This window comes from Triturus cristatus, chromosome 1_1 (assembly GCF_964204655.1).
Source record: "Triturus cristatus chromosome 1_1, aTriCri1.1, whole genome shotgun sequence".
Classification (NCBI taxonomy): domain Eukaryota; kingdom Metazoa; phylum Chordata; class Amphibia; order Caudata; family Salamandridae; genus Triturus; species Triturus cristatus.
In genome coordinates this window covers 90,247,913-90,266,683 of record NC_140579.1, presented here as the reverse complement: position 1 = coordinate 90,266,683, position 18,771 = coordinate 90,247,913, and the positions used below count along the sequence as shown (strand labels likewise).

General features: G+C 47.8%; 1 protein-coding gene across 3 annotated transcripts in view; it reads left to right on the top strand.

Annotated features, from left to right (window-relative positions):
* The window catches only part of LOC146869569 (vacuolar-sorting protein SNF8), a 240,353-nt gene that overhangs the window by 66,495 nt on the left and 155,087 nt on the right, over positions 1-18,771 (top strand). For all 3 annotated transcript variants that reach the window (XM_085606283.1, XM_085606313.1, XM_085606301.1), the window contains 2 exons: positions 11,430-11,568; positions 12,949-13,053. In XM_085606283.1, the coding sequence (XP_085462409.1) occupies positions 11,430-11,568; positions 12,949-13,053 (244 nt within the window). The remainder of the gene's footprint in view (positions 1-11,429; positions 11,569-12,948; positions 13,054-18,771) is intronic.

Below are 18,771 nucleotides of genomic sequence, written 5' to 3'. Positions count from 1 at the left end.
AGTCAGCCCCGGTGCAAGATGGAGGGACAGATCGCCCCACGGCACCCAGCAAGCGGAGGCGGGGGGGGGGCGTGAGTGTCCCGCGCCGCTGCCCGTGCCGACAGCTGGCCCCCTCACACTGTTAAGGACCGCAGTGAGGCCCACGGCCAGAGGCCCGCCCAGCCTCGCGATCCGTAGGCCTTCTTTGCCGCCACCTCCTCCACGTCGCTGGTGCCAGCCGACGTGCTGGCAGATCAGACGCCGGAGGCCACAAGATGCTTCCGGGCCGGTCTCGCCCCTCGACTGCAGGGCCCTCACGACTTAGGAGCAGCCCGGCCCCTGCAGGCCTCGCCAGCCACACGACCCTTTCTAGCACCAGCACTCGTCTGGCGCCTCGACCCCGATGACAAGGGGCCGCGCACACGGGGACAGACAGGCCGCAGCAGGCTGCGGGCCACAGATGGCTGCAAAAACCCCACTCCGGCACCGAAACACCGGACAGGTAGAGGTCCCGTATGGGTGCCGATGTCCGTAGGATTCTAGGCGGATGACGAAGGGGGTCCGGAGTAATCTTAGAGTGCGACCGCCATCTTGACGCCTCAGGCCACGCCCCCCAATCTATAATTATCCTATCTCCTCAACTGTTGCGTTTAAGGACCACTGTTCTAATACTAAACTGTTACCCAAGGTCCTTATCTACCTTCTGGGTTCCCTTGTTTTTGTAAAAGTATAGTAATTCCCTGCAGCAGAGATCTGAAAGAAACACGTTAGTTATAGATTCCTTACCTTAGTCCATATATTGTGAAAAAGAGGTGGCAAAACAAAAGGCATACAACATATATGTGAGAATGGAATTCCTTTCAAAGGTTATCGCATTCAAGTATAATTTGCTGATAAGTCTTGAGGTGCAATAAGTATACAAAACCGTGATGGATGGAATGCTTGAATTAATGAACAAGTTACTTACCTTCGGTAATGATATATCTGTAAGAAACATTAGTTAGTTATAGATTCCTTACCTTAGAATTACCCCCAGGCGTCAGACTGGATCATGAAGGTTTTTTGGCAGCAGTACTTCTACGCGTTGGAAGGTGGCATCGGTCGGCTCCGCGTCCGTCGTTGGCGTCGTGTCGCCGGGATGACGTCGCGGCAGCTACTTAGACACCGCTCTCGCGTGCTGACATCAGTTTTTTCTTTTTCTGCGCCAGCCAGTGCAGATCTGGGAAGAGCGGTACCTCCAGTCACTTTTTGACTGACATTTTCTCGACTATCGTCGACTTCTTTTTTGTGTCTTCGACTTCTGGTGCACAAGGGATGCCCAGCTTCAAAGCCTGCTGTTCCTGTAACCGACTGATGACGGTGACTGATCCGCACTGCATGTGCCTCATTTGCCTGGAGCGCGACCACGACCCCAGGTCGTGCTCCGACTGCCGGTCGATGGCGCTGAAGGCTTTGCAGGTGCAGTCCTGAAAGCTGCTGGAGCACCGGCAGTCGGATCCATGCCGTTTGAGGTCCCGGTTGCGAGGGAGGTCGATGGACCGGTCGCGGAGCCACCACCATTCGTCCAAGTTATCGAAGTCTTCGCACTCGTGGTCGGGTATGTCAAAGCATAAGAAGAAGTTAAAGAAGCATCGCCGCTCTTCGACTTCTTCTCGTCGGTCTGCCGATCCGACGAGGGATGCGGGTGGTGCCTCTCCCGCGGCTCCGCGTGCGGAGCCCGAAGAGTTGACTCCGCATTTCTCTCCCTTTCCGGGACCCGGAGTGACTCCCACCCAGCTTCGTACGTTCTACGAGGCGATGCATGCCATCTTTGGGTGGCCCAGACCCGTCGGCGTGCCTTCGAGCCCTGCGGAACCGGTTGGGGGGGCCTAGGCCTTTACCGCCGACAGCTCCGGCCCTGGCGCCGCAGGCCCCCCTTGGATCCAGGCCGGGATCCGGATCGGCGCTGGTTGACCTCATTACGCCTCCACCGGCGCCGCTTACTCCGGCACCATTACAGGGGTGTGGAATTGTTTAAAAAATGTACTTGTCTAAGGGACAACATTTTTTAGAAATCTACTTTTCCTGCAAAGAAATCTACTTGCCTTACCTCTTCACTAAATCAATATGATGAACAGATTCAGTCCCACTTAGATCAAAGCATCATCTCTGAAAGTGTGTAAGGTTTTCATTTGGATGACTCAATCTGTGACATTGTGATACATAACGGCAAGTTTGGAGTGGGTTGGGGGGGGCTCTCTTAGGCCTATGCTGTAGAGGTTTCGCCATTACACAGGCAGTCCTAGAAGCATTATTAGGGAATGAACTGCCCTTTAGAGCATGTGGAAAAATCACTAAGCCTGAATCCGTACTGCACTACCCTGTAGTTAGCATTTTGTGATTTCTGATATAAAGCATACAGCATAAGAACAATTTCACTTGTTCTGCTGTATATCCGGAGAGGTTTGTAACATTAGCTCTTTCTGAGTTTCGCAGCTTCTATAGGACTTTCTACATGTAGTGTATTCACCTGCTTTACATGTGATTATTTTCCAACAGCAAATCCTTCCTCACTGCCTCGGGGTACAGACCTTATCTCTGTGGTGCCATTTCAAACACCGCTCCCTTGCAAGATGTAGCTGTAATATAGAATCCAGGGCATAGGGTTGAGAAGATCAGCACAACACAAAGGACAGACGTCTAGGCCCAGAGAGGCATTTACAGCCTGAAAGCCACAAGCGTTGCTGTTGTGGAGCAACAGAGGGCCTCATCAACCTATCTACTCTAAGCAGGATTTATTTGAATATATTTACATTACTATGTTCGCTTTACTCTGTACACTATTAAGAAGCCCATTTCAATGTACCGAATAAACACACTATCCAGTTATACGTGCACCTTTATTTATTTACACCTCCCGCTACATTTGAGATAACCATTCCACATATTACCTTCTTATCTTACCTTGCAGTGCACCAGGCTCTTGTAGGCTCTTGTAGGAATGTGGCTTATCAGCTTCCAAATGAGGGTGTTGAGCCTCTAACCTAGGCTCACCACCACCTAGCCACATCGTGTGATCCTGGCAAGTGTTTTATTTTTCTGGTCTTCCATTTCCTAATCTTACAAGATTAGTAGTGCTCACTTAAAGGTAAACTCATTTTAATAAGAGCTACCTAAAACAACAGTAAGTTGCTAAACAGCACAGGAGCACTGTTATTAACCTTAACTTTAATAGTTTTTGCAGGGGGTAGTAGGGACAAGAAGAGCTTTTCAGAGACTTGCCTGTTATTGTTGTAAATTAAGTAAAATGTTGGATATTGGAATGCCTGAGCTATAGTCAGGGCCACTGGAATTATGCGGCAAGAGAGGACAAAATTATGTGGCAGGGTTGAGAAAATTATGCAGCAAGAAAAAGAAAATGATGTGACATAATGCGGCACATTTTGTAATAGTATTCATTATTTCATCATTTTAAAGTTCCGGGTGGATGACCAGCTCTTTGTTGGATACGTGGGTGCCAAGAAAGGTCGTGCCGTACACAAGCGGACTATCTCCCGATGGGTCGTCTTGTGTATCAAAACATGCTATTCTCTTGCTAAGAAGGAGCCTTCATTGGGGCTGCGCGCCCATTCCACCAGGGCGTCGGCAGCCACAACTGCTCTGGGACGGGGCGTTCCTCTGAATGACATCTGTCAGGCTGCTACATGTGCATCGTTGCACACGTTCACCAAGCACTACTGCCTGGACAGTCCAGTCCGGAGAGACAGCTTCTTTGGCCGTTCTGTTCTCCAGGACTTTCTGGTGTGATCTTGGTTCGCAGGCCCACCTCCGGGGTTGGTATTGCTGGGGTACCTTTTCTAAGGTAAGGAATCTATAACTAACGTGTTTCTTTCAGTGGAACAAGTTACTTACCTTCGGTAACGATATATCTGTAAGAAACATTAGTTAGTTGTAGATTCCTAACCGTCCCACCCACCCTCCCTGTTCTGTGAACTGATTTCTAGGGTTAAGGTTATCCTTTCAGGGCCCTAGTTTTGTGCTCCAGTGGTCAGTGTCTTGCATGGCGTTTCTGGCGCGGAAAGTCAGGTACAGAACTGACGTCAGCGCATGAGGGCGGCGACTAAGTAGCTGCCGCGACGTCATCCCAGCGACACGCCGCCAACAACGGACGCAGAGCCGACTGACGCCACCTTCCGACGGTCAGAGGTACTGCTGACGAAAAACTTTCCGGATCCAGTCTGATGCCTGGGGGTAATTCTAAGGTAAGGAATCTATAACTAACTAATGTTTCTAACAGATATATCATTACCGAAGGTAAGTAACTTGTTCATTAATTCAAGCATTCCATCCATCACGGTTTTGTATACTTATTGCACCTCAGGACTTATCAGCAAATTATACTTGAATGCTTTAACCTTTGAAAGGAATTCCATTCTCACATATATGTTGTATGCCTTTTGTTTTGCCACCTCTTTTTCACAATATATGGACTGAAGGCAATAAGTACAGCATTGAAAAATTATATTGAACGTGGGCTCAAGTTTCTATTCTGCTCGGTCCTATGTAGAATTGTGGTTGCCAAGAGTTTTGCTCCCTGAGCTTTTAGAAAAATAGCCGAAATGGAAATTAATGCCCCCCCCTTCACTTACCATGTGTGAGAATGTGCCCTCTTTCTTGCATGGTATGCCCCCACTTTTTGCTGAATTGCTGATGTGCTTTGACTGAGTGTGCCCTGTGCTCCTGCCAATCAGGTACCCAGGGCCTGTGTTCCTTCCCTAAAACTGCATTGAAGCCTAAACCCAATTGGCATCTCTGGCCACATGTCAGCCCCTGGTAAATGGTACCATAGGTACCCAGGGCACTGTGACCAGAGAAGGCCCCTAAGGACTACAGCACTTATTGTGCCACCCTTAGATGCCCGGTACCCTGACACCAACACACTGCCTTTGCAGGCTGAGTGTCTGGGTGCAGAACAAAACAGAGTCGACATGGCACACATCCCTGTGTGCCATGTCCACAAACCACTGCCCTGGCATACATCAGTCACCCCTCTAGCCTGGGTGCCCTATGACAGTAGTGAGGGTACAGGTGCATGAGCCCTGTACCCTACAGTGCCCAGGTCTATTCCTGGGCCCTGTAAGTGCAGTGCTGCCATTAAGAATATATGGTCCTGGGAGGTTGTCATTACGAACTCCACAGCACCATAATGGCTACACTGAAGAATGGGACGTTTGGTATCAAACTTCTCAGCATGTTAAACCCACACTGATGCCAGTGTGGGATTTAATGTAAAATGCCCCACAGAGGGCATCTTAGAGATGCCCCCTGAAAAACGACCAACTACCAGTGACCTGACTGAGTGGCTGTGCAGGCTGCCACCACCAGACATGTTTCTGGACCCCTGGGTTGAGAGCCTGCTGCTCTCGGGGGCCTGAAACAATGCACATCCTGGGACGAGGTGCCAAGCCTCCTCCCCCAGGATGGGCAGGGTTCACGAAGGAGAAGCTTCAAAGGCATGCCGCCTTTGTGAGCCTCTCCAGACCATTTGCTGCTTTCAGCAACTGGTCCCTACTTTGGGCGGGAAAAATAAGTGAGGTAGAGAGGTGTGCCCACCTCTGCCAACTCCACCCCTAAGGTGGGGGAGGTGAGGTGAAGCACAACCTCGCGTCCCCGCCATCTTGAGGATGGGGGGACCCAGCCAACCAGGGACAGGCTCCTGCCCCCCTCCCACTGGAGAGTAGCAGAATAGGGGGTGTACCCACCCCAGGGAAGGGACCCATTGGTCCCTGCCCTTTACCCACCTGTAACGCCCCTAAATTTAGTATTTAGGGGCACCCGGAATCTTCCTTCCTCTGATCCAGCAACCACAATAAAAGAAGAGAAGAAGAAGGACGAAAAGCCGTGCAGAGCTAACAAGAGAACGACGCCCACTGACGTCTCCCCTCGAACCTGCTCCTGCAAAACTCCAGCGTGTCCAGCGGCCAGCAACCTCAAAAACCCCGGAGTACCTGCCTGCATTCACTCTCCAAGCTGTTTCTCCCGTGAACACCGGACATGTTTGAACTGCAGCTTCTGGTGCCAGCCAGAAACCGCGAATCCAGCCCTCTCTGCACCTGCTGAGCCAGGCCCGAGCTTGAGTGGTAAAACACCACGAGGAGGTCCCCCTGGCGATCCTTACCCGAGATCCGGCGACCCCTGACCTGCCTCAAGCCTCCAGACGATGCCTGCAGCCTCAATCCAGAGGACCCCCCTAACGCGACCAGAGCTGGTAAGAAAATCTGACGTCCCAAGGCACCCCTGCACCCGACGCCCCACGGCCTTGTGTGCCCAACCCAGCGGTACCCAACTAACCCTCAACATTCCAACTTACCCCTCGAAGTGGTGGTCACTCCTGGAAGATCCTCGTCCCCGAGCCTGCAGTGTTTCTTTGTCCTGGAGAATCTCCATTGAAATCAACAGAGCACCCGACCTCAAAACAGCACCCTGCTCCCGGCCGCCCTAGTGCCGCAGAGGGTGCCCCTTATGTGCTAACCTGGTCCCCAACTTGCCCTGAGCTTGACCCTAGGAGCTTGGCTCCCACAACCCCGTGGCCTGCTTGCCAGCAGCCACCAAACGGTGCCCCCTATCCTCCATAGGATAACATTGGGCCTCAACACTCTGCACCCGACCGCCCTAGTGCCACTGGGGGTGCAACAACAGTGCATCACTGACACTGGGATACCCCTGAGTCTAACCCCAGAACCCTAACTCAAAAGACAGATTACCTACCTGGAAACCGATAACCTCTTTTTCCTCATAGAATAACATTGACACTTTTTCTCCCAAAAAGTTTCTAATTGTCGACTTTTGAAAATTACAAATATTCCTAAAAAATCAGCCGAATAACCAAAATGCATTTTCTCACCTGTTTTCAGGAAATGTCCCAGTGCTGAATCTAGGTATCCAGCACTGAGTAAGAAAACGTATCATTAACATAACTTACCTGCTAAGTGAATTTCCTCCCATAGGATAACATTGGTGATCCAATGTGAAAATGTTTTGAAGTGTCAACTTTTGAAATGCAATGATATTCTTTAAAAATCGTACCTCTAACTAAAACGCATTTACTCACCTGTTGTCAGGAAATGTCCCAGGGCTGAATCTATGATCCAACCCTGTGTTAGTAAAAGTAATCTGAAAAGTAATTAACTGCATTTTACTTAAAAAGCCCATTCATTTGAATGTACTATACCTGCAATGTGTTGCAAACTGCTTACTTAAAACTGTAGCCAAAACCAGTACAAGTTATACTGCAATTTTGAACTGTGGTTATACAAGTAATTTACTACTGCAAAGTATTAATATGCTTACCTGTACCAGGCTTGCTTGGTTCTAGAAATAAAACAACAGTATATTTTTTAGGTCTCGCTGAGCAAGCGCATGCGCAGCTCTGAGACATTTAGTAGGTGAGTTTTCAAAGTGCTACCCCACACTTTGGCTAACCTAGCGCTTGCGTTCACGCGCGCAGCCGCCAGCTGTCTTTCACGGGTGATTAAGTGCACCACTCGCCGCACGTCTTGTTTTCTTTCTTAGCCTGCTTTTGATAGTCGAGTCCTGTTTTTTAAATCGATCTGACGAGCGCAGAATACTTGAATTTATTTATGTAATCTCGGACAGAAAGAAAGTTTCTTGTTTTTTTTTTCTTTTCTCGTGCTTGTTGTTATTCACAGGGAGGCCGAGGACATTGCTGAAACCGATAGCTTTTCAGCTGTGTGGCCGAAACATATCTGACGAGGGCAGAATACTTGAATTTATTTACGTCATCTCGGACAGAAAGAAGGTTTCTTGTCCTTAGTTCAAGCTAAACAGCCAACTGCCATTTATTTAATTAAATGCAGCTTTTCTGCGGGGCCTGCATATTGCATAATGTTTCCAATGCCACAATGTCATCCTTAAGATATCAGTACCGTAGCTTGCTGGTGCACTCTTCTCGCTTCATGTACCACTGACATCCATTGTGTGAAGTGTATTGTGTTCGTTATCATTGCCAGTTATTCTCAATTACCGAAATAAAGCATCACAAGACAATTTGTGATGTATTTCATCCGAGAAAGTATTACTAGGACTAACAAGTTTACTGTAAAAATAACTATTTCTTAGGAAAGCAAACACATTTGATGGACATCACTTTGAAAATAAACATGTACATGAAAATCTTTTTTTTATTGTTACCTCACATTAAACTTGCATTGGTTATAGAAATATCTGCATTGTAACTGGCATTACATCAGTGATGTTATCGCAGCCAATCGAAGGGTGAAGCGATTGATTAAAGGTTTTTATATAATTGACACAAAAAAACGTATTTTGTGCTCCCTCATACGTGGTGCATTGTAAAAGGACACGGGGAATAATTTCTTCTGAGTGCGTCTGCCACGTGCAGAGCTTTAACTCCATCAGTTTGCCAAATCAACTATTAATTAAGCATTGCACATAATTTTATTAAATCTAGTCTAGTAAGGAAATATGTACGTCACCAGGCGAGGCAAGCAACCTTTAAAAAAGCACATTTCTATGCCTGTTTTTTTGCACATTGACTATAAAGATTGTACGATTTCAGTATGTGTACAACCTGTATGTGTACATTGCACCCTTCTACCCACTGTCTTTAACCTTTCTTTAACTACATCTTTCAAGATTTTAACCACGTCCACCACATCCACCCCCACCACGTCCACCACCACCACGTCCACCACCACCATGTCCACCACCACCATGTCCACCACCACCATCCCCACCACCCTCACCACGTCCACCACCACCACGTCCACCACCACCACGTCCACCACCACGTCCACCACCACATCCACCACCACGTCCACCACGTCCACCACATCCACCACCACCACGTCCACCATCACATCCACCACCACGTCCACCTGCACCACGTCCACCACCACCATGTCCACGTCCACCACCACGTCCACCACCATGTCCACCACCATGTCTACCACCATGTCCACCACCACCACCACGTCCACTACCACATCCACCACCAGGTCCACCACATCCACCACCATGTCCACCACCACCACATCCACCACCACATCCACCACCACATCCACCACCACATCCACCACAACGTCCACCACCACCACATACACGTCCACCACCACGTCCACCACCACCAACACATCCACTACCACATCCACCACATCCACCACCACGTCCACCACATCCACCACCACCACATCCACCACCACATCCACCAACACGTCCACCACCACGTCCACCACCACCACATACACGTCCACCACCACGTCCACCACCACCACCAACACATCCACCACGTCCACCACCACTACCACATCCACCACCACATCCACCACCACGTCCACCACCACCACCATGTCCACCAGGTCCACCACCACCACATACACCACCACCACCACATACACCACCACCACCACATCCACCACCATCATTTCGACCACCACGTCCACCACCACCATGTCCACCAGGTCCACCACCACGTCCACCAGGTCCACCACCACGTCCACCACGTCCACCACCACCATCACATCCACCACCATCATGTCCACCACCACCACCACGTCCACCACCACCACCACGTCCACCACTATCACGTCCACCACTACCACTTCCAACACCACGTCCACCAACACCACGTCCACCACCACCACGTTCACCAACACGTCCACCACCACCACCACATCCACCACCACCACATCCACCACCATGTCCACCTCCACGTCCACCACCACCACCACGTCCACCACCACCACATCCACGACCACCCCGTCCACCACCTCCCCGTCCACACCGTCCACCACCACATCAACCACCACGTCCACCACCACGTCCACCACCACATCCACCACCACGTCCACCAGGTCCACCACCACCACATACACCACCACCACGTCCACCACCATCATATCCACCACCACCACGTCCACCACCACCATGTCCACCACCACCACCACATACACCACCACGTCCACCACCATGTCCACCACCACCACCATCACATTACCACCACCACCAAGTCCTCCACCACCACGTCCACCACCACCATGTCCACCACATCCACCACCACGTCCACCACATCCACCACCACGTCCATCACCACATCCACCCCCAACACCATGTCCATCACCAACATGTCCACCACCACCACCATGTTCACCACCACCACCACATCCACCACCACGTCCATCACCACCACCATGTCCACCACCACCTCCATGTCCACCACCACCTCCACCACCAATACCATGTCCACCACCACCAACTCCACCACCAAATCCACCACCACATCCACCACGTCCACCACCACCACATCCACCATGTCCACCACCACATCCACCACCACCATGTCTACCACCACCACACATCCACCACCACCACCACCACACATCCACCACCACCACGTCCACCACCACCACTACTACCACGTCCACCACCACGTCCACCACCACCACTACTACCACGTCCACCACCACCACATCCACCACCACCATGTCCACCACCACGTCCACCACCACCACCACGTCCACCACCACCACCACGTCCACCACCACGTCCACCACCACCACATCCACCACGTCCACCACATCCACCACCATGTCCACCACCACCATGTCCACCACCACCATGTCCACCACCACCATGTCCACCACCACCATGTCCACCACCATGTCCACCACCACCATGTCCACCACCACCACATCCACCACCACCACCACACAACCACCACCACCACTTCCACCACCACCACCACATCCACCACCACCACCACATCCACCACCACCACATCCACCACCACCACGTCCACCTCCACACATCCACCACCACACATCCACCACCACACATCCACCACCACACATCCACCACCACCACGTCCACCACCACGTCCACCACCACCACATCCACCACATCCACCACCACGCTGCATCACATCAAACATTGGCAAAGCTAAGTGGTCAGAAAGCCGAGACCTATTGGCTTTGCCAGTGCTAGTTGTAGTTGGATTCTTGTGCAAGCATATGCCTCACGTCTACCTCTTCCTCGAAGATCCATAGACCCAATGCAGTAGTCCTCATTTCATTAAATCCTCTTTCTCGTCCCAGTACTTCCTACCTGGGGTGCCAACAGATATTATCAATGGTATAGAAGAGGAATGAGTGGATTCCCATTTTATAATCTTTCTACCAGGCAAGAGGACTTAATGTCTTAACAGTAAAATAATGGTTTAAGATTATATTGAGATGAGGTATTGACTACCTTAGTTCGCAAGTACTCTGATAAGGTAAAGAGGAAGTGGTATAGTGATGATTACTAGTAAGTAATCAAGACTTTAAATTTCTCTCTGCGCTTCACAGCATTGGTTGGTAAGTCGTATGCGCTCTATAGTCCAAGCTTTTGATTGCAATCCTTGCAATTTAATTTTTATATTCTTTCTTTTACAGATGTCTAAGCAGCTGGACACATTTAAGACTAACCTTGAGGAATTTGCAAGCAAACACAAGCAAGAAATTCGGAAAAATTCTCAGTTCAGGGTGCAGTTTCAAGATATGTGTGCAACAATCGGTGTGGATCCATTGGCTTGTAAGGCATCTGCTCTCAGTTTCTTAGCTCACTTCTGAAATAAGCATAGTTTTTCCATTAGCTTGTTCTGATTAAAGCTGAGCGCTGGCAGAGACTGGATTTGGGTGAAACCTCTTACGTGGACTGTTGGACTTTGTTTCCTTATTTAGCTTGCAACTTGTATTTCAGTTGCTGTGTTTCTTTTACTACTAAAAACTGCTTTTTGACTTGCCATGACTTTCTGTGCAGTGGTGGCAGCACTAACATGCTGCTGATATCTGTGCGCCAACATTGTGCCTCTTTCCCTTAAACCATTCTGTTTCAAAGCATAATTTGTTAGAAGCTCTTACTATTAAGTTGTTCAGAGTTTACCTTCTTACATGGGTGGACACAGTCCTAAAATATTTTTTTTATTTTTGTTTGCTCATCGTGCACCTGCCTAACTTTTCTCAAGTCTTTTGCAAATTATGAGTAATTAAAATTGGTAAATAGTAGCATGGCCACACAACTATCTTCTTGCAAGATGTGTTTGTTGTCGTTCAGAGCGTGTTAAATTAAAAATTGTACTCATTATGCTGTGTATTTCATACACACTTGTGCTTTTTTTTTTTATAAACCTAAATGTAGCACACTGCGGCTGTATGTTAGATATGTGTCCTTTTGAATGACTGTACTGACACTGAAAATGAAAAGGGAGGACCGGAGAATGATCCTTGAACTTGTGTTACCATCAAAATGTTGACTTCCATCACCCGTCACTCTGCCATTTTTACCAGAAAAAGCCTTTTCACCGACTCTGTTCTTCCTTCAACATTCTGAACTGTTCTCCTTTGTTCTGCCTCTGCTCTCTTTCCTGCCCTCTTCTCTTTCCTTGGTCCTACACCTAATGACATGGTATATTTATGGTAATGTCACAATGAGCTGGTTTCCACCCTGTGGTGCTTGCATCATGTATTAAATCAATGTTTATTAACATTCAAAATGCTGCAGCCATCTTACCATTAAGCTGATGATGCCCCCTTCATGAAACTAGTATTTCTCTTTCCATGCCCCCCTTCCCCGTAATTGAATATTTTGTTATTTAGCTCTTTATGTTAAAACATGATCTGATAAAGTGACCAACTCTGTACTAATATTTAAATGAAGATGGTGTGACCCTGATAACTGACGCTATGCCTGTGACCTGCAGATAGAGAGTAACTGCAGGCAGTAAACTTGTATGTTACTATTGAACGCACCATCAGTAAAACCTGACTCCCTGTCATATGTTACACTTGCAATGGTTCACATAATCCATTGTGGTGTGTATCATGCCTCAGCATATTGTTGACGTCTTGTGGACCAATTGTCTGCTGTGGCGTTTACGGCTTTCTCCCTTACATTTGTTTTTTTTCTGTCCAGCTGGTAAAGGCTTTTGGTCGGAGATGTTAGGAGTTGGAGATTTTTACTATGAGTTGGGGGTACAGATTATTGAAGTCTGCTTGGCAATGAAGCACAGAAACGGAGGTAAGGATGAACATGGGTTTCTTAAGGTATTTTGTGGCCATGTATTACAAAATGACACACACAACTGCCCAAGTCTTCAAACCTTCCTGTACCCAGTTTTCATGTTTTAAATCAAATTTTCATGAACAGTTTGATTTATTTCCAAGTCACTGGATTCAACATAGATGTGCAAATATGCAATTTGTTGTCATGAGGCAAGTTCATAATAGTGCAGTGTTCTTTGTTTTGTCTGCAAACTGTGGTGTCACTTACTTAAAGATTCAGTTACCACCTATCACTGTACTGAAATGATCTTTAATTAGTGTTGGTTAGTAATAAACATGCAAATCATATTCAATAAAACCCAGAGGAGCACTGGCCCTAATAAATATCCTGAAGCATAATGTGTTAGTCACAGTGCAAATTCTGGAATGGAACAATATAACATAGTATCTAGGCTTCAAATCGTTTTGTAGAGCTCTCCGGGCATACAAACTATCTGTTCAAGGTTTTCTTATAATTTAATCAAAATATTGCATATTGTACCAATCTACTGCACAATCTTAATCAGTCCAGCAAAACATTATTTTTCAAGTATTTCTTCTCACCCCAGTATCTGCACTTATTTTGTGCATACGTCTAACCGGGGTATGAGGAAATCAAGTTAGTTATATCTTCTTGCTTAGACCCTAGAAGCCTACAGCATCCCCACACCTGAGGGAAATATGACCAGGAAAACTGTATCTCTTAATAGTCGGACTCAGCGCTCTTAAGCAAATAAAAAGTATATTTTAAATATTGAGAAAGAGGGATGATCAAATATGGTTGATGGAGACAAAGATACAGAGGATGGCAATAAAATGTTTGGCATTAAGATTATTATACATCACTACTTTAAAGTTAAAAAAGTGTCATCTCAGAACCAAATGATTGTCCTTCTCAGTATTTTAATAACATCAAGGAAAACTTTTCATTAAGCACTGCAAGCAAAGGTGACATTTCTGTAAAATGTTTGATTTAAGCTTTTAATCACATATTATCTAAATTGGTTTTAAATCCTCACTAGGGGTTTTCTGCCTCATGTGCATCCTTGTTCCTAAATAATTATCGGCTGGCTCTTACCTCACTTCAAGTTTATCACTATATTTAAATAATTTATTTGTGCAACTGAATGATTTAACCCATGTTTTATAAATAACTCTCCAGGGCATTTTGTGACCTTTATATGGTAAAACATATCTGATTATTTCCTTCTCCAGTCGAATGGTACTTTTTCCCCTACACTGACCCCAAAAACCTACCTAGTGCTGCCACATCAGAAGCCTGCTCTGGTGTGTGGCCATGGGCTGCCATTACCGCCCGTTGTGCTTCTTTTTTTCTCAGTCGGAATGTAATGCATCTGTCATGTGCTCCTTCTGGGGCTTAAATTAAATTAACATCGTAAATAGACATGCTCTTCTAACATTGTTGGGCTCACTACACTGTAGCAAGGTTTTCAACACAAAACGATTTTATTACCTCACACCTGTTTCCCCATCTGTCAGATGGCTTCCCTTTGAACTTAATCCAACTTAAAAAACAGCAACATCACATACAAGGTAGTTCATCGCAACACCTCTAGCAGAAACTGAGTGCAAATAAGGCACTCCCTTTTCACAAGTTATATACCCACATCCACAATGAAACATTTCCTCTCTGTCACACATCACTTACTTTCTTGCTCCTTCATACAAGAGAAGCCTCCCAAAATGCACTCATTAAACTTGAGCTGTTTCAACCTAGTTTCATAGCGCCAATACCAGCTTATGCTAAGCTTCATCAGTAATGTCCTATCAACATATTTTAACATTTCATGCTTTCTGTTCGCCGAATGATCTTCTCTCTTAAATGCTCTGCTGCACTTAGACCTCTATAAGGGCCCAACATCGACCATTATAGAAAGTCTTTTTTATAACCACAATGTTTAGGATGATCAGAAAGTGTTTTGCAAAATATGCCAAGTCATTACTTGGCCACTTGAGTGATCCACATCCTGTTGCATTCAGTTTCAACATTTCACAACAAGTTAAGCACAAATATGGCTGGGGCCCTAGGGGCGTACCAGACCATATACTAAAAAAGAGACTTCGAGATAACGACTTGAGAAGGGACAAGGCCTAGGACCTTCAGAAGCGCTGGGGCCTCACTAATCCACCCAAGGCAGGTAAGTAAAGGACCCAGGGGAGACGCATGCAGTGTGAGAACACAGCAGCGGATCCCAATTGACTTCAATGGAGCAAGTCGCGATTGGAAATTTAGAGTTTTAGGATACTTTGGGAGAGTCTACATGCAAGTCACTTACAGGGTAAGTAGTTCTAGAGCCAACACCCACAGGAGCACCGTAGTGCTGGATTTACCTCACCCAGGGAAGCCGGGTGCATAGGTGTCTTTTGGTGTCGGGTCGCGGCGCCGTTTTCAATGGGAGCCAAAGAAGACTTGCTCCTTGTGAAGACAGGAGAAGTGTCCGGTGGAATCCAAGCCTGGATTCAGAAGAAAGAAGACCTGAAAGCAGAGGAGACAGTGTTCAAAGTCTCTTGGCAGTGACCCGGGGCAAGGAAGCTGGATGCCCACAGTCGTCGGGTGATTTCAGGTGATCACGGGTGTCTTGACTCTTCAGCCACGAGGTCCAGGAGGCGTCGACGACGACCAGGAGCTGGATTCGGCATGTCCCACGAAGTCTGCAGCTTACTGCGGTGTCGGCGACCAGATTGGAGCCAACAAGCCTTGACAACAGCAAGTCTCGTGGAAAGTGTAAAAAGTCAACGGTGCAGACCAGCAAGGTGTGAGGGATTCACCCAGCAAGTGTAAGTCAGGGCAGGCCTGGAGCAACCAGGGGAGCCCTTTGGTTTCGTAGAAAAGTCTTCTGGGGACCCACAAGCCAGCCGGCAAGGGATCGCGAAGACGCCTTGGGAGGATTCACTCACCAGGAGCCCATGGTCACTCGGGACGAGGTAGGCCTCTGATCTTCGGAGGAAATCCTGCTGGAGGCTTGGACCACACGTGGTCCAATGCACACGTTTGTAGAACGTCGTGAAGGGGTTGCACTCGAAAATAGTGCCCGGTACCCAGGTATTGCGGTTCCTCGTCACTCGTGGGGTCCACTTGCCTCAGCATCGCTGGGGACTCACGATGGCCTTGGAGAAGTCAGGAAATCCATTTCAGGGGCTGCAGGGACTTCGGATTCCGGTGGGAGCGGGAAAGTTTGCGACCGTTGATTCAAAGTTTTGGTGCCTGCCAAGCAGGGAAGTCACTCCTTGATACCAAGGGAGATTCTTCAGTCTTCCAGAGGTAGTGAAACGTCGAAGGTCCAGGATTCTTCTTCAGAGCGTCGTCCAGGGATATCTAGTTTGCAATGGCAAGGGTTCCCTAACTTATACTACAAGGAAAGGAGGGACTAGCTCTATGACCCCTCCTATGGGAGGGTCAGGGGAGTGGGTGGCTACACCCACTTTCCTTTGTCCAGTTTCGCGCCAGAGCAGGGGCAGGTAGCCCCTGAACCGGTTTGAGCTGGCATATGCACAGAGGAGCCTAATGATCCCCCAGTGCAGGACTTCAAAGCACTCTAGGAGTGCACCCACCCAGCCCCAATACACTAATCCCTGTCTGGGAGGTGACCACACCTCCCTGTGACAGGATGCCTATTGTTGGGCCTCTTCCACTGCGAGTTTCGGTCAGCAGCAGGAGGGCAGCCCAGTGTCTGTGACTGGTGGCATCCATTTTGTGATGCCAGGACTCTTCAGGATTCTACAGTGTTTCCACAGTGGGTACATGTCTATCCCTCCAGAAGGGTGGGATCATACTCCCACACCAGTTACTGGTGTGGGGGTATGATTCCAAAGCGTTTGACACCAAACACAACATGTTTTGATGCAGCCATTCCAAAGTTAGCATTTACCGCTAGGTTATAATGCACTTAAGAGTATATGGTTTAACCGCATCCACAAACAGCCACAGATAATGGACTCTGAGAGCTGCAGAGGGGCCCTGCTCAGGCAGAGGCACCCCCTCACATGGAAACCAAGCACCCTGCCCTCAGGATTGATAGGGCCTGCCTTAGGGGTGACTGATAGGTTTATATGTGTGTGCAGGTAGGGATATAGTGTACCTATATCTCAGTGAGGAGTGCTAACACTACCTCACCCAGGCTGCAGTAGCAGGCCTGTGGTGTCATGAAGTACTGGGTTTTTCAGAACCCAGCGGTGCCAGGGAACACACCCTAAGACTTCGAGTCCTTCCTGTTTCAGACTACAGAAACACAGAGTCTTCTTGGTGAAGATCTTGTTTATTGGCTGCAGCCAGTAACAGGTATCCTAGAAGTACAACACGGTGTATATTCTCAGGAGACTGCTCCCCTTTACAAAGCCAGTCTTCTCCTTTTATACAAAATATTATGCTTTAGGCAATCATTCCTTATTTTACAGTTGACCATTCACATATTTTCACTACAAAGAAAAAGCAGAGTCATGATGATAAGCCCATATTTCAGTCTGTCCAGCCCTCAATCAATTACCCGGCAATGCTCAGTACTTTCATCAGATATCGACGGACCCTCAATAAAAACGGGCACCTCCTCCTCGTAAAGCAAGTCATAAAGAAAGAAACAGGGACAGGTGTGTGTAAGATTATGCATGGTTTGTGTGTGATGAAAGGTTTATGATATGTTGTGCCTTGATACTAATCTCATTCGGCCACTGGGAAAGGAACTGGCCGAACAGGTTTGGCTTCAGGCAGTGGAGTCAGCTTGCCCAGGTCACAGAGGAGTCAGCTAAGGTGCACGTGTCCTTCAGACTCGTTTTTGGCCTTAGTCATTGGCCCATGTAAGGGCAATCACAAAATGGCTGCCGTTTAAATGGAACCCGAGGGTTCAGGACAGAAACAGTGATTTTAAGGTGATTTCGTCACCCGAATATGACGAAAATGCTTGTGCATAGTATTCTAATCATTCTCGGTCTGCTGATACCAAAATCGTCATGATACGACGATGTTTATAACAGGGTCCAGAATTTTCCGTACCACAGACCCTCCTTTTGCCCTTACATAGGCAATTACCTATACTCACGTTAATCTGAGTCCAGGTCTATATCCATAAAGTCGTTGAGATGTTGCTGTAGCATCATCCTATTACTTAGCTCGCCTTTTGATACAGGTTTCCTTACACACGATGTAGCACAGAGGCCACATATTGCAGGAGCACACTGTACACACAGACAGAACAGGAAAAGAATGGCTAAGATCATCCCAATGACTATCAGAATCTTCCATCCCCAGGCTAATATCAGTTCCCAGAACCACCCCATCAATGACCAATCTCCTTTATCCACGTGAATAGATTCGGAGATCTTGTGTAGTTTGGAAATGGCCTGGTAGACTGTCGGAGCGTTATCTGGAATGAAAAAACAGCAACTTGATTGGATCACTTTACATACCCCACCTCGGTCTGCAAGTATGACGTCTAATGCGACCCTGTTCTGAAGAGTCATAAGGCGGTCCGACTGGAGCTCAGCAGTCAAATTACTAAGGGCACCGGCTGTTTCAACTACCGTGGATTCAACCACCCTTGTCAATTGCCTTATGTTCCTGCTGTTAACCATAGGGACCCAAAACGGCAGAAAACCCTTTACGAAATCTCCAAGTTCGTGTCCTGTAGTGTCTTCTTTACTGATGACACCTCTAATTATCCTTGTCTTATGGTAATCTGCC